General features: G+C 40.2%; 1 protein-coding gene across 1 annotated transcript in view; it reads left to right on the plus strand.

Moving 5' to 3' along the window:
• Positions 1 to 18,035, plus strand: part of prkcea (protein kinase C, epsilon a) — a gene marked incomplete at both ends in the record, with an annotated part of 36,688 nt that overhangs the window by 744 nt on the left and 17,909 nt on the right. Inside the window, one exon of the mRNA XM_083903575.1 lies at positions 17,718 to 17,781. Within this exon, the coding sequence (XP_083759701.1) occupies positions 17,718 to 17,781 (64 nt within the window). The remainder of the gene's footprint in view (positions 1 to 17,717; positions 17,782 to 18,035) is intronic.

Here is an 18,035-nt window from a genome sequence, read left to right on the forward strand (position 1 = left end):
CAGACCTGCTCCTGCACTGTCTGCATAGCACATTATGTGGTGCATACTCTGTGCTTGCAGGCACTTGTAGGCATGAGACTGAGGATGCAGTGTGCAGAGGAACTGGGCCCCATATAGTATCTCCTCACCACGATAAGCATGTTTTATTGAGCATGCAGCAAAAATCAGGTTGTTTTAGACAAAAAAACCCCTCAAAACTGATCCTTCAGGGAAACAAACTCCGTACACAGAATTCTTCTTAAGAGGTTCATAACACTGTCGAGTGAGGTCATTGCTTTGCTCATGAGCAGGGATGAAAAACTGTGATGGAGCTGCACGATATATCAAAACATCTTTATCTAATATATCGCAAAGACTGCACACACACACACACACACACACACACACACACACACACACACACACACACACACACACACACACACACACACACACACACACACACACACACACACACACACACACACACACACACACACACACCCTTATACCTGTGGTTGGGCAGAGAAAAGACAATTGCAACTGGATATAAGTTGTTATTTTTCCATTTATATTTATATTTCCCTGATGTCACACAGTCCTCAAAGACATTATTCAGAATCAGAAGGATGTAAATGTCTATCGTGACTGAAAATCGTCTTAGTCGTGGCTCAGCACACAGAATAAACTCAAATAAACCTATACGTCTAAAACAAATACCTTGTTCCCAGCCTACGGAAAACATACCCTACATATGCCTGTGCGTGTATGACTGCCCTTAAATGTTTATTAAAACATGCTTAAATGCCTTTTCGAAGAAGCTTTGAACATACGCTTTACATTACACATGTTGAATTTTGTATGTTGCTGCATCCAGGAGTTAAGCGTCATTTATGAGAAATCTTTACTTCCATCAGCACCACCCTCTTCTCTGTGCCACAGCAGTGTGTTCATTAATGGTGAATTCAATTGTCTGCTGTCACACAGTATCTGTCCCTGTGTGGCTCAGCTGCATGTCCACCCTGGTCTGTTTCAGCACGTGACATGTGTGATGTTGTCTGCTGTCACTCAGACATTAGAAGCTATGGAGGAGCTGTTTCGCAAGTTTCTCGTCATTCCCCTTATCTGCGAGCCGTTTCGACTCGCTCTCGATCAGATATGTGCCCCAAATTCCTCCTGCTGTTTTTGGACGAGAAGAAATCAAATGTGCCGTTGTCTTCTCTGCTGCAGAATTAAACCAATCACGCTGACGGAGTTGTGCAGATGTTTGGAGATAGTGTGTGCTGTACATTAGCCACTGAGAATGATGGAAGTTCCTTTCATTTGTCATAGTTTCTTGTCATGTAATTTCATTTGTGCAGCGGCTGTATCATGTTGGAGTGCCACACGTGGATCAGTATACGAGGGCATAAAGAGCTAGTTGTTTTCGGGGTCCGCGAGTTTTGTCTCCAGTTCGACCATGTGATCTCTTTCCACTGCTTCGCATTGTTGCCGTCTCGTCTTTATGCTTCGATGAAAAGGCCCATGAAGGTGACATCGAGACGAGCATTGTGCGAGACGAGGACGCGCAGTTTAGATTACCACACAAACTGTGTTTTGTATGTAGACCAGTAGCTGCAAATGAACACATGATTTTCGCGTGTGTTTCCACTTTTAAACATGTTTTAAAACGTGATTATAAACATGTGATCATAACCTGTTTGGTCTGCGTACAGCAGTAGCACTGTTTCACGGTGATGTCAGAATGGCATTTTTGTTGCCTTCAGCTGGATTAACATATGACCAAAACAGATAGGACAGCAAAACAAAATGTTCATTGTGGTGAATTGATCTGAATTATGAAATCTTAGCAAGTTTTTTTCATACTGTGCTACAGTAAAAACTTGTTTATGCACATACTGTAAGTGTATATGAGCTAAAAGACTAAATGTGCATAGTATGGTTCCTCAGGGGAGGTTTTTAATTGATGTGCAATTATGTAACCTCACACTATATCATTGTACACTAGCATATACACAGTATGTGGACACAAACACACACACATCCATCCACAGTAAGGTCAGCATATGGATCACTCTGTCGATTGAGCGCATCCCATTGATCATATAGCGTCGATACATCTGCCTCACAGCGACATCGTCCCTCCAACTTCCCCTGCCTTCTCCTCCCTACATTACTCCATTACTCACTGCTTCTGCCTCCTGGGTCTCCCACTTCCTCCTCACTAACCTGCTCTCATCTTCTTCAAACTTCTTCTTCCCTTCATTTACCTTACTCACATTCACTGTTCAGTCTCCAGTAGACCTGTGCATCTTCACTGCTCTCTCAATTTTATTATGATTTTGATGATAATAAAACGACCCCGCGATCCTCATGTGGAGGATAAAGCGGTAGAAGATGGATGGATGGATTACATTGATTTTATAGTAAGTCATTTGGCTCTCGCTTTAATGCAAAGCGACTTAGAAGGGTAGTGAACACACAAACAGGAAGAGCACACATCTCTACATGGGGAGTTAGGTACAGTACCTTGCTCAGGGGCACCTCAGCCCTTGACCTGTCCTGGGATTTGAGGTTACAAGCCCAATTCTCTTCCTCTTGTTTGCTCTTCATGTCAACAATTCAATTTGAGTCGATTCCACGATGTATTGGACGCACTGCATCCCATCTATCATCAATCAACACGTATATTGAATCATTAAACGTGCCTTTACAGGTGAATTTGAAACATTCCAACCCCCCTCCCCCCTTCAAAATAAAGTGCTTCTGCAGTGGAGCCACAGCTTCCAGTGACTGGAAAAATCAGCGAGCAGGCAAAATTATTCAGTGGCTATAACAGGTTACGTGCTGTCAGTGCACCGACGCTGAATCATCCATGTCAGCGATGCAATGAACGAGCGATTCTTTTCCACACCCCGATGGTCACCTGTCAGGAAGGAGGAAGTAAAGTCAGCAAATGAATGTGAGCAGTATCATTTTAATGATTTCAAAATAAGGTGCATCGCCGCAGTTAATAAAAGTGAACACTGTCACTAATTACATTTAGAATTTAATTTAAAATTAGACCCTTATTGTGTAGGGGGTAAGGAGTCAGTTCATTAGTTATTTTTCATTATCCATTAATTAATTAGCCTTTATTATTATTATCATCAGGAAAATCTCTAAAAGTTGTAAAAACAATAAAAATCCAAGTGCGATCCCCAAATTTTGGCATCTTCAAATTTCATTTATTATCATTTATCCATAATAATCTTTCAATCTTTATCATGTAAATTCAAATGGTTTAAACGAGATAAGTCAAAAACGTCACGCAGCAGATATTAAATTGACAGTGATTTAAACCCGAGAAAAGCAGGCGCTCGATGCGTTTAATAAGATGAAAAAAGACAATGTTTTGGTATTTTTGCTTGATACATTTAATCTCCAAACCTTACTACTGACAATTTCTCTGGTGATCAAAGTATTGCCAGCACTCAGAAGATATTTCTTAAGCGTGGGGGTTCCCCCCCCCCGTAAATCTGTTTTGACAGTTAGGTTAAGAGGTCACACAATTGAGGGTTAGAAGCGGTTGCCAAGTGAACATACCGCACGTACTCTGGCATGCACACCCAAGTGACAGGTAACACAAAGAGGGCAGGTTTGTTTTCGTGTCTCAACAACGGCCACATTGATCGGAGTGAAATGTGTCACACGCATGTTCTTGGACCAACTTTTTCTCACTTTATGTAATCCTCTGACTTTTCCACTTCATGCCACCATCAACCGGAGTTACAGGTTATCTAATACTTCCCTTAACTGGTGACACTGCCTATGTTGTTTGCGTATTCCTTACTTTAAAATTGCCAATTTGAGTTTGAAAACAGTGAATCCTTTGTAGTGCTAATCGGCAAATGTTCTGATGCAGAAACGTTAGCGCGAAGTGCATTCCAAGAATTTATTCCACAGTGTTTACAGGCATAAATTGAAAATGTAAAAGAGTAAGAAAACAATATTATGATAAATAACCTTCCTCATTATGACGCCGTATAAGCCAACACTGACCCACAGTGAGAATCCGAGCAGAGCGTAAGCTTCTTTCTCTTCAGACAAACACAGAGATTCGTGTACCTCTGCTCTGTCTTTCTCACTTCCTCCGTCCTTCTGCTGTCTTTCTCATCTCATCTCATCATCTCTCCCTTGTCTCTGCACTCTGTTATTCCCATCCTCTGCTCTTCCTGTTCTCCTTTGTCTTCGTCCACCTCTCCCGTGATCCGCCTCCTGTGGACCAAAGTGCTGTGGGCCAGGTTGCTGCTCTGCTCTGTGCCCCCAGTGAAATATTAACCAGGCTTTGATGCTTATTAATTGTCCCACTCAGTAATTGAGATGCTCTGCGGAGCCCATCCCCATGGCGACAATGACAGCCTGTCCCCTTGGTGACAGCCTCTCACCCACAGGAACACCAGGGAGAAGGATGGGTAGGTGAGAGTTGGGGGGGGGTAAGATGGAGGGAGTGAGTGGGGATAAGAAGAGAAGAAAAGTGTAGAAGTAGAGCACGGTCTTGGTGGTGGTGTTTTTTTAGAATTCAGAATAAGATAAAGCTTCAGAGGTAACTTTTGGTGATATTATTGTTGTTGAAGTTATTATTCTGTCTGTCTTTGTTTTCTTTGAACAAATATGACGTAATATTATTTTGTACGCTGCGTCCTTCATTTGAAAACATCATCTGTCAAGCAATACTATCAGACCTGACTGAGGGAGCATTTGTGTGCTCATACAGCAGCAATGCAGGGGTGCTGAATGACTGGGTTATCTGAGCTGTAGAATTCAATACCGAAACTTCTTGTCGATCTCCATCCTGTTTGCAGTCGTCTCACTTTACCAGTGCAGTGTTGCTGTTGTCTCCGTGTCTCTTAACATCAAACAAATCACTTCCTGTGTCCAGTGTAGGACAAGATCTAAACACCGCTACTCTGAGAAAGCCAGAGAGAGTTGTGTGGAGCGGGACAACAAGCTCAAATAACCCAGTCTATATTCAGCGCCCTTGCAATGCCGCTGTATGCACACAGATGCTCCCTCAGTCAGGTCTGATAGTATTGCTTGACGGATGTTGTTTTAAAATAAAGGAGGCAGCGTACAAAATAATATTACATCATGAACATTGTGTGAACTTATTTGACAAGGGTTTAATTGTGATGGACATTTATTTGTATTTGATGCAATATGTGCCTTGAAATATTTCTATTAAATGTTAGAGACAGTTTTATTTTGACCCCTTTTACTGACATGCGTGCCCACATTTATATACCACCGTATAGGACAGTTATAACTTCTGAGGCAAATTCCCTATGAAACATCAGCGTGAAATAGGGAATATTCAGATCACTGCTGTTTTTTTGCCAAAGCTTTGCCAGACAACGATTCCATGTTGCTTCATGATGTCCTCAAACTAGGTCCTCGGTTATTGTTTTGATTGAGAGACCCCTCTACTAGCAGGAATCCCATAATATGTGTTGTAAAGTTCAGTCGTACAGTTTTAAACCAAACGGGTTCTTGTCACAATCGTTCGACTCACAGCGTAATTACAGAGATTGTGTGTCAGCGAGACGCAATGCCACATCATTTCTACTGGGCTCATCAAACTCAGACCTCAGACAGGTTGATACAAGTTCTCCAGGTCGAAGGCACAAAGACACAAAGTAGTTGTGAAGCTACAACCTTAGATATCCACTATAAATCAGTCGTGGGCTGTAAAGCCTACCATACCATAACATACCACTGCACATTTTACAGCACAACACAATGTAAACTGTCCTGTTAATCCATGTCTTGCTGCCATATATATATATATATATATATATTATCAGTTGGATATCTTATAATGTAAACAACATTGAGTTCACTTGCAGTGAAATGTGTTACATAAATACATTGCCTTTATGTCGAGGTGAGCCACATGCCACTGTAAACAAAACTGTGTCTGTGCATTCCTGTGGTAACAATGGTATGTCAGTGGCAGAGCAAGGCGGCGGACGATGGCAACGAAAGTCCTGGGTCACGACTTTCAACTTAGCACCTTTGAATAAGATGTTCAGGATGAATGGGTTATATTTGGCTGCCGTCACACAAGTTATTGCACAGATTTATGTTTTTAAAAAAAAACCCTCGAGGTATTTTGACTTGTATCCAACCTGTTGAATAACCCTTTGATTGGAGCGCACTATCTATAGACTCAATCAATCAGACTTTATTTATGAAGCACCTTTCATACAACACATTGTAACTCCAAGTGCTTCACAAGATAAATATAAAGCCCCGCCCCCAACTCACTCATCACCGTCCCTCACATTGAGCAGATGAGGAGACACTGGAGACTAGATATATGTGATGTTAATGGAAATCAGGAGAACTAAAATAAGAGATATAGCACTTTTATAACACATATATATTATTTTACATATATAGCACTTTTCTTAAAGGTGCCATATGTAAGAATGTGGCCAAAAACAGTTACTACATTCAAATTCAAAATTCAGAAGTCTTTTAGGATACGTTTTTTGACGTAACTAGCAACCCGAGGTTGCTCGGCAGCTGAGACTCTACTGACTGCAATGATTGGTAGACGGCGGTAGGTGGCACCATATGCCAAAACATGATTTCAAAACATAAACAAGATTTGCAGTCTGCAAAATATTTTTTTAATGCAAATATTTTGGCTGTACTGTTGTTGTTGAGTTCAGTTTGTTATATGAACATTATTCCTGAGTCTCTGTGACATATTAGGAGGATTTTATGGCCAGTTGCTTTAGATTTATTACATATTGCACCTTTAACTATTGCTACAAAGTGCTTAACAGTCAAATCAAACATAATCTTAATATTTCAAGGTGTTTTGCCAGGTAAGGCAAAGAAAGTTAGAAAGAAACCCAACAGTTCCCACTATGAGCTATAATTAGGCGATTAGAAATCTCTGTCAGAACCAGACTCAAAGATCTGCAGCCATCTGCCTCGGCCAGGTTGGGGGTCAGAGGAGAGAAAAAGAAAGACATTTTTAAAAATGGGGGGCAGAGGAGTGACAGGGCAGAGACTAAGGAGAGAGAAAGTATATTAGAAACACATAAATAAGTCAGATAAAACAAGAGAAGGGGGAAGAAAACATATTAACAAATTAAGGTCAGTAAATAAAGAGCACATAGGAATGTCACAAGGATAATAATTAGATAAGTAAGACAATATAAAAGGACGAGAGAACACACACCAGCACAAGAACGGCACAGCGAAAAGGACAAAACAATAAAAGCAAAAAGGTAGAAATGGCAAAGAGGAAAAATGGGGGGCAGAGGAGAGACCAAGAGATGTGAGAGAGGGAGAAAACAATTAACAGACGATAAAACCATAGAACAGTTAAATAAGTAAATTATGATCGTCCGTGCCTGCACAAGGAGAGAGAGATAAGTCTTAAGATGTTTTTTTTTAATTGCTGGGCAGCTCTCACATGTAAGGGAAGGCTGTTTCACAGCTTAGACAAAGGCTCTATCGCGTCTGTTTTTCAGCCGTGATCTCAGCACGTGCAGGAGTAGCTGGTCAGCTGAGATCAGAGCTCTGCCTGGAGTGAGTGACTTCAAGAGCTCTCTATGCAGGTATGTAGGTGTCAGGACATGAAGACATTTAAAAAGAAGTCATAACTGATGAAGACCAACACAATTACAGTGGTCTAGTGGAGAAAATCTTTCAATGGAAGGCAGACTTTCACCCTGACAAGGAGCCGTAATTTACTACAGAGCTTATCTACTCTTTCAAGTTTAAAGGTGTTGTCCACAAAAACACCAAGTTTCCTTGCAGCTGTGTGACAGACTGAGATGAACAGGCCAATAGCACTGTGATAAACATCTAAAAGTTAAGGTTTTCCAAATAAGATCACTGTATGCCCCTGAGACTGAATGGAAGCTAAGCTGTTTGATAACTAGAGGAGAAATACCCCCAAAAACTATTGGTCCCAGGATAGAGCCCTGAGGCATCCCACAGGTAAGCGTAGAACTGGTTGAGGAATATTGACCTAGATGAACAGAGACGCTTCTGTTTGATAAAAACCAATTAAAGGCTGTGCCCCTAATGTCCACACACAACTCACAGTGAGACAAAAGAGCGTTATGATCTACTCTATCAAAGGCTGCAGTCAGGTCTAATAGTATTAAGACAGCAGAGTTTCCAGAATCAACAGTTAAAAGCAGGTCATTAAAAACTGCCGTGGCACGGCTTAAACGCAGAGTGAAATGGGGGTCAAGATTCTTCTTCTTGATGTTTAGTGATAAGATTGTGATAAAAGGTTCTGGTTTCTGTTAAAGGAACAGTGTGTGCATCTATTGGCGGAGTTGAGCGTTGTAGGTGAAGGTCTGTCACCCCACCCTTCCCTTCCACATGTAGGAGAAGCTATGGTGGCCTTGAGTTGTTTTTAAAAGTCAAAGGATGTATGTAGAGTTTGTCCAGTAAAAACATGGCGGTCGAACACGGCGGTCATAAACACCACTTATCAGAAGACCTTGATGCTGGTGGGCTAAACAACAGTCCACAACAGTGGCAAGTTCACAGATCTGAAAAGAGTAGACAGTGAATATATTATTGTCAATAATAATATTACTTTAATTATCTGGCTCTGTCTAATGCTACACAACTAAAAACACTTAGATATTGGCGGTACACCGCAAGTGTCATTTGGAGCAGTAGAGAATTGATTTCCGGGTAAAGAAAATTGCAGTTATACTTTAAAAGAAATGGCATCGCATAGATTCACTTACTCTCCTTTGGCATTTCCAGCCAGAAGCATCTCCTGATACTGATATGAGAATGTGAACATCTCTCGTGAAAGAAGAGGGGGATTGAAAATGCTTACAGGAAGGAAATAAATGCAGGAAATAAATGAAGGGGCTGCGGATGAAAAGTGACGACGGGGCTGAGGTGTAGATGTGTCTGTGAGTACATGTAAATATTACAGGCTGCAGGTTTTCGTACTGTGAGGCGACTGTGAACGTGAGACGCGATGACCCCACAGTGTAACGTTTCCTCACAGGGACACAGGGCCATGTCAGATGTCAGCCGGCCGTGGCTTGACTCTTTGGCATCAACACACACACACACACATGCACTTGCACACACTCACATGCTTATACTTAACAGCAGCCAGGATTAATGAAATGACTCCAGTTAGAGCCAATTAAATCATATTACCACTCCAAAATGCTTCAAACTTTTTCCTTTGCACAAACTTTTTTCTTTCAGCCTGCAGTAAAACAACTTTAAAATGTGAAAACATGTTGTTATTTTTTTACTAATCTTGTCTCTAACCTTTATATGTGGTTGTTAACAGATACAGTGCTGAGTTGAATCTTTTATATTTGTGATAATATTGGACATTGATGAGCTTGCACTTCTTGCGTAGTTTCATACCTGCTCTGAAATTCCTGATTCCACAATTTTTCCCATATCCTTTTACATAAAGAATTCTGATGCAAGGATTTGCACGTTAACCAACATCAGCAGTTAGGATCTTTAATAAGTCATCCATGACATCAATATATTTGGTGTAGTCCTGTGAGTTGTCCCGACATCCTAATTACCATCATAACACTATTATACTGCTGTGAAGTGTAGTCATCGTCCTCGACCCCCGCCTTCCTACTCAACTCTTTTGAAGACATGAAATCATGGAGGTCACAGCCTTATTGTCATCTTCTCTTTCTTTATTCCTGACCCCGAGACTCCATTCTCTCACCGTGGCAAGTTGCCGGACGGTGACGGTGACACCATGGGCTCCGCCCCTTGATGACCTGGAGCTGGTTAAGTAGGACAGACTGGGTTTAAGATATGTGTGTGTGCAGTGTTGCCACAGTGACAACAGACACACACATTGTGTGGTGCACCGTTGATGCCAAATCAGGTCAAATTTTGGTGTGTGTGTGTGAGTGAGTGTGTGTGTGGGTCTGTGTGTGTGTGTGTGTGTGCACTGGAGGCTGTTTAATGCATGTTCTCAGTGAAAGGGAAGAAATGGGAGGATATTAGAGAGCTCTGGGACAGCAGGTGAAATGCACACTGTTTGTCCCCCTGTCTCTCTTTTTGAGACCCCAGCTGTGTTTCTATTTTTAGAACATTTAAATAAGTCTAAATGTTGCCATTTTTTTTATTTTATTTGAAAATTTGCAAACTGCCATGTTTTGGTTTTATTACAGAAATATATTGTTTTGGAAGTGATATGAAAATTACTGTATTGTTTTGTTTTTTTCCCAAAAACATTTCATTTACAGAAAATGATTGCAATTTAAATCACAATAATGGTAATAAAAGTGAAATTATTTAGTACTTACTGTCCTTTACTTCCACAGTCGTAGTACTCTTCTGGTTTTCATGACGACTCTAACCAGGAAGTAACAATTTATAGGATAGCCACAAGGGTGTGATACCACTGGTTGCCACTTAGAAAATGATATACATTTTGTAAATTATGTTCCCATTTAGAGGGAAATGTACAGTAAAGCATATCTCATATGAGTGGACACCAGTTGAATTGACAGATTTGTTAAATTCAATGCTTCAAAATGAGTTTGTTTTGAGAGTTTTAAAGGGGACATATTGTGCAAAATCAACTTTTTAATCATTTAAATCCTTATATTTGGGACTCTGGAGGTCCTATCAGTCGCCAAAGTGTGAAAAAAGATGACTCACTCATGTTTTTGTGGTCCTCCTCAGTCTAAGTACAGGAGATAAATCACGCGATGTTGACTTCCGCACTCATTGGGACGTCACAAGACGCTAAATTCCTGGAATTGTTGTCTCGAGGAGCTCCGCTTTGTCCGTAAAACACGTGAGAGTGCTGGCGAGGGCAACGGTATCCAAAAAACCGGAAGTCCGCGAAAAGTTCTATTCTTGGCTCCACAGTGCAGCACAGAGTTCTACACAAACTTCTAGCCTCAGGGGATTTATCTGTCCAGTGGATACATGTTATATATGACGGCAATGTGCCTGCTAGAGCCTGCAAATGATCACTTTTCCAATTGCTAACTGCTGTTAGCTCCCAGTAGCTTCTGTGGCTGATCCCTTCCTGTCCCTGTCCCTAGTTTAGTTTTACATTTTTTAAAGGTGGAACTTTAAGGTGGAACTAAAGAGATACTACTAAACCGAGGGTTCTGAACAGGGCTGTTTTGGCAGGGTGATTGAACTGCTGTGGTGCTTCATCCTTATGTTTTTTTATCCAAAGCATGTTCATTAGGACACAAGGGAACGAGGTTAACTTGGAGAAATAGGGTATAATATGACCCCTGGTCCACTTTTTATTTATTACGCTTTTTGTTTACTTCAGTCTCACTGAGATGTTTCCATTGATACAGCTTTAACACGGGTGACTGTGACTGTCTGATCTGATGTCACACACACACGTTGTCTTTCCTCCTCAAACCAATTCTTCTCCTGTCTTGTGTGTGTGTGTGTGTGTGTGTGTGTGGTGCTGCTGGACAGTCAGCCTCATCACTCATGACAGGGATCTGGCTTTGCTGAACCCCCCCCCCCCCACACCCACCACACAGCTCAGCTTCTCTTACATTATTAGCCGTCTGTGATGTTACATTAAAGATGCATGACTCTCACGCTGTCTCACTCAGCATGGGCCTCCTGCCTGTGTGTGTGTGTGTGCGCGTGCATGCTCGAGTCGCTGACTGATAGAAAGGACACGCGCACAACGGCGCACACACACACACACACACACGCCTGTTATTGTGCGAATGTGGTCAAGCTCACTCGAAGCCGAATTTTGTTATTCGACAGATGGATGTGGGAGGCTGTCACTGAGACTAAACGCTCCAGAGAGAGAGAGAGACACACACAGAGAGTTGTCTGCTTGGACAGAGATAGCGAGCTCGATGGACAGAGAGTGGGAGGGGGTTAGCTCCACAGTATTGATATAATGCAAGCTTTGAGTGGCCTGTCTGCTTGGTTGAGTGCTTCTCTGTGCTGCTGCATATGGTGTGTGTCTGTGTGCGAGTGTGTTGCATGGAGCAGCGTTTGTGTGTGTGTGTGTGTGTGTGTGGTACTAGCGGAAATGCAACAGAGTTAAGCTTGTGTGTGTGTGTGTGTGTGTTATTAACGTTAACTTCCCTCTGAAGTACATTTTAAAGTCCCCAGACACACACACACACACAAAGAAAACAGTGTAGAGAGAGTGAGTGAGTGAGGGCGTTTGTGAAGTTATCCGTCTCCCTGGCTCGATCAGTGTCCTAATTGGTCTAACAAGATTAATGAGAGGAACCAGATTCTCCAGGTCTCTCTCTCCCTTTCTCTGTCACCAGGCTCAGGGAGCTCAGTGAGTGCATGTGTGTGTGCACATGACAGGTGAATGCCTAGTCATCTCACAGCATAGTTAACCGGATTGCAGGCAACTTTATTAGTGCCCAAACAAAAAAAAATTTTTTTTGCTTGATGAATAATTCACTCCCGCTGAGTGAACAACACTACAATATTTATCAGTTAAAGGCGCAGTATGTAATTCCTGCCCGCTAGGCGTGTCTCAATCGAAACAATAACAAAAGAGCTACGTTGATGACATCAGGGGGAAGTAGCGTGGGACCGTGGGGCGTTGTTGTCTTGTGGATTTTGTTTAGTTCAGCTGTGCTTTATGGGGAGAGTTTTGATCCATCAGTGATAAATTCATCTATCTATATAAAGCAAGTTGTGTGTGTCTGTCTGTGACGACCATATCTCACTGACCGTTAGTCAGATTGCCCTAAGATTTTGGATATGGGTGTGTATCCTTGATTTTCACGTCATTTAAAATTTTGCTGATTTATCACGCTGCACTTTCGCTGATTCATCACGCTAGGTACACACCAGGTAGCGTCTGACGGCGAGTCAGGATTGCCAGAGTGTCAACAACGGGTAGGCAGCAGCTCATTTCACACGTTTCAACGCAGAATATGGTGTTACACTGAAACGACAAAGCCGGTGTCCATTCACCAATACGCAAGCACATATTTATTTAGCACTAGGATGCTACTGTTTACGGCTAACTTGGTAAGCTAGCGAGGCTACGATTAGCATTAGCTGTTTTGTGACTGTCAGCCACGCTGGAATCTTTTTCTAAGGCGCATTTGATTTGCGTTGTGCCTATAATGAGGTTGCACAGTGTTTCTATTATGTTAGCCTTTACGTTCCTTATCATGCATTACCATAACTGAAAAATCTTCTTCAGTTCCCACTATAGGAATACATACTTCCTACGGGCACTGCACTAGTATAGACAACACACTGTCTAACTAGTAGTACCAAATATTTCCTTCCTCATAACTTCATTGTCATGGTCCAGAATAATTCTAGACGAGTCCAGTGTTTGTTTCTAGTGTCTATAGAGGTTTTCTTTTTTATTGTTACACAAGGACGATACTGTATCTATCAGGTAGATGATTTCCTGTGAAGAAGAAGAGCAATATCTTTTCAAGTAAGAGATAAGATAAGATAAGAGATAAGATAGTCCTTTATTCGTCCCGCAGTGGGGAAATTTACAGCGTTATAGCAGCAAGACAGTAAAGATAAGGATAATACATAACAACCATGCATTAACAGGAATAAGTACAATATAAAAATATATTTTCACAAGTTAAATAGAGTTAAATAGAATGTAAAGTGTACATAATAGACAATTTCCAGAATGTATACAGTATGGACTAGATATTTACATTATAGACAGCTATTGAGAGTATTTTAATAGATATTTTCACGAATGTTTACTTATATTCACAGACTTCTTGTCACATTGGTGTGATAGAGGTCAGCGTAATAACATGGACTGTCTGCTTGAAGTTTAAATATCTTTGGAAATCTCAATCTCAATGTGAAAGTTGTCAAAATGCTAAAAGGTTTTTAGTTTATTTCAAGATCAACTAAATATTTCGATATGTAGATGCTGTGAACATCACTCGCATCTTCTGGGGTGTTTTGTTTTCTGAGGATTTTAGGATAATTTTGTGTTTAATGATTAAGTAATACTGCCTCATGTGGATAAGAGGAGAACTGGCACTTATTTGTACCATTTAATGCACTGCCTGCAATAAGTGAATGAAGTCATTAACAGGTGAGAAAATAACATTAAAAATAGCATTAGTCTAATTATTTTAAGGTTTTTTAATGCAGACATGTTATATAATATATATTTCCAAATATCTTATTCAGTGATCTTAGTTTCATGGCGTTGGCGATCGTTCAGGCAATAAAACTTACAGTTTACATCCATATCTGTTGTACATAGACCTTGGTGCTAATGCTGTCATTTACTCACATACTGTCATACGCACTGTAGTGGGCATTCAACGTCCATGTTATGTAATCCACCTCACCATGAATGCATAGTTTCTGGATTGATCTTGTGATCGCCGCATCTTTACATCTTCAGCAACGCTCAACAGGAGACGCAAAACGACGCGATATACCATAATACTGTACGTTCGACTCACAATTTAGTCTAAAAATAATCATATCACTATTTTACCGACAAAAGAAAGCGCGCCTGCAGTCCTGCGTTGATCTGTTGCTAGGATACGTGGTTACACTTGAGTAGAATGGTAACCATAGAAATGTCTGCATAGCTAACATCAATGTCAAATATTTGAGCAATACATTTGATTATGTCAATGAAGAAATAAACATTTGACACTTTTATTATCGATTCATATTTTATTTAGGCATTGACACATTTACATTAGCCGGTATTTTAGCGAATTTCTGTGATAACGCCCACGTTTATAGAGGTTTTCCTGTAATATAACCCATAATAAGTAAGTAAATCCTTGTAGAAGAACTGATGAATCATTTTAATGTAACTCCAGCAGTTTCAGTAGTCATGGTTTAACTAAGCTGGGATTCATTTGCGTTCGAGAGTTGGAGAATTATGAAGTGACTCAGCACAAATGTGTTATTAACAGCTTCATGGTTCATAAATGGTCTAAAAAGACTGTAGTTTGTGATATCGGACACAAAAGAGTGGCATCGTCTCATCCCTAATCTAAATATCTAACGTATCAAACAATGCAGTATTAAACGATTGTGTTTCATATTAGAAAAAACTGAACTGTGTCTATTTCATGTTTCTTTGGCAATAACGTGGCTCTAGTTTTTGAAGTGAAAAGAACAGTGGTGGTTTTTGTGTCACCTCAGAGCACAGCGCACTAACCCTAACAAAGTGATGGTGCCGTCCATGTGCTCCACTCTGCTCCAAATGACTCCGAGTCCATCTTTCCGCTGGAAACCTCGCTCAGATACATTGTTATGCAAGTGGTTTCATTTGAGGATTAGCACAACATTTCAAGGGTAGAATAATGGCTTTTATAGGTCACAACACCCTGCACAGTTGTTGTCAGTGCATCTACTATTTTTTAAAAGTTATATTTAGATAAAGAGATTTCTTTAGGGTTGCAACTAATTATCCTGTTATTCTTAGTTCTATAACGTTGCATATTTCCAATGTGTTTTCCTGCTAGGAAGTCCTTTAAACATCTTTTTTGTTCACTTTTTTGTCAATAGTTGCTGATAGTTACTTTCTTTCTGTTGGATTGTACTGACCTTTAAATGAAGGTGTTGATTTTTTTTTCCCTTTCAGTTCAACATTTGTCAACTGTGGTGTTTATACCAAGTAACACAAACTCAAACATGTAAGGCTGTGTTTGTTTTAGAATGCGTCATGACATGTCATGTCACATACTCACGTCTTTATTAGAAAATGCGTCAGGTAACATTTGACTTGAGTCACCGTGCACAGTGTTCTGTGTTTTAAAAATAACAACTATGGTATGGACATTTGGTTCTGTGCAATTTTTGTGTCTCATGTTCAGCAATGCAAGTGTGTGTGCGTGTGTGTGTGTGTGTGTTGCTGCCCGTGTGTCAGACTGACTGTTGCATAAGAGGATCTGCTGCTGTCCCAGAGCTTAACTAAGGATTTAAACCTCTCTTCCTCACTCTCTCCTTCACTCTCTCCATCTCACTCTTCCCGTGCTGTCTCGAGCACTCTCTCTCTAATCTCCATAATTGCATGTATATTGTCAGTGGGCGATGATGTCACCATTTGTTGAGTAAGTCTCTGTGTGTGTGCTAATCTTTTTCTGTGAATATGAAATGGTGACACCTGCACATACAAACTGAAGTGGTGCTCATTATGTGCTGCAATCCAAGCAGTTGTTAATGCATGATGATTAATAACAATAGTAAGGTAAATTGTTATACAGTCATCTGTATTTAATAATTCCATTAATTTCTACTTCATATAATTTAGACGTTTTATGTTGAGGATTAACAGATTATAACACATGCATATATATATGTATACAGTGGTGACATCATTCCTTATTTTAGCAGCTTTACATCCCCTTCAGTCATCCTCCTACATGTAGTCTGTGCTGTGGCAGCACAAAATATTAATTCTGGCCATTTTACAGTCACTGCACTCACTCACTCACTCACGATCTAAAAATAACAGGTTTGGATCAGACTCCACAAGCATAATTATGTCCAAAATGTAACACGGCAAATGTGTTGGCCCCAGACTCTTCACTCAAGTGACTTCACTCGCTGTTAAGGAGGGGATTTAAGTCATTTACTAGCAATAATTAATTCATTTTGTACTGTTAAACATGATGTAGAGTGTTTGATTGTGAGTTTGGCTCATAGTAAAGTCATATTAGCGATAAAAAGTGAATGTTTTATTATTTTATTAAAGACAGAATTGGTACAGCCGGAATGAGACGTCAGCACTTGTAACTCTACCGCTGCAAAGAAAGACAGGAAGAACAGTGTGACCTTAGATTGACAATGTTGAGGAAACAGGAATAAATATGACCCATGTATTCCAACTGCTCAACAGCAATTTAATAATAATGAACAATTATAAACCTTAATGGACTATGTTATGATGTATATCACTGTGAGAGCATTATAAGTATCATATCTCCTGCAGAACAGGGAGGGGTTGTTATCTGTTATCTATTGTATCTGTTAAGGAATGCTATAGTGGCCATAAAGTATAATTATTTCTCAATCACTTTATTGGAACACAACCAGAAAATATGGGTAACCGGTATTAACTCTTTGACAGTTTATTCATGTATAAGACCAACCACTGCTTTGCACAGTACTGTATATTGAAATAATATGTCATATTATTTGAGCTCTGAGTTGCCTTTCTCCTCATTTTCTCCTTTTGGCATCTTTATTGCCAAAATCAATTTTCTTCATCTGAATTTTCTTTTTCTTTATTTCTAAAAGAAACAAAAACAAAAAAATAACAATTGCAATTGCCCAATTTAATTTTCTTCTGACAATAATTAGTATTATTTAAACATGATGATGATGGTTTAATCTCCTTTTAACATTGATTTCAAACTCAGATATGAATGTTCACAGGATTCATTACTGTCACAATAAAAGAGCAAGTCCTGTCGACAAGGCAATGGGAAAGCTCTGTGTAGTTTAAATATTGTTTGAAATGTTAAGCATAATCTAAATGTACAAGCTGTCAAAATGCGAAATATGAGTTCAGTTTGTAATCAACTAAATATTTAGATAAGTAGATGCTGTGAACATCACTCACATCTTCTGGGATGTTTTCTGAGGATTTTCATAATTTTGTGTTGAATGATTTAGTAATACTGCCTCATGTGGATAATAGGAGAACTGGCACTGTTTATCTGCGTCGTTCCTTAATTATTTGCTCTGTTTCTCTGTCTTTGCCTGCACAGATTGACCTGGAACCAGAGGGGAAAGTGCATGTGGTCATTGATCTGTCTGGATCCTCCACAGAGGGTAAGACCATCACCACCACCACCACCACAGTGACACACCACTCTACTACTGTAAACACAGAAAGAGAATAAGAGAGAGGTTTAACACACATACATGCTGATATTATTGACTTTATCAGAGTTAAACCCTTAAAAGAAGACATTTGTTGTATTTTGTTTCAAGGGGGCAGACAGATAAGCTGTAACACTACATCCACATTTACCTCATGAGGATGAGATGATGACTCTGTTCTGTTGGCAAACAGTCACACAAAC

This window comes from Microchirus variegatus (genome assembly GCF_963457635.1).
Source record: "Microchirus variegatus genome assembly, chromosome: 17".
NCBI classification, from domain to species: Eukaryota; Metazoa; Chordata; class Actinopteri; order Pleuronectiformes; family Soleidae; genus Microchirus; species Microchirus variegatus.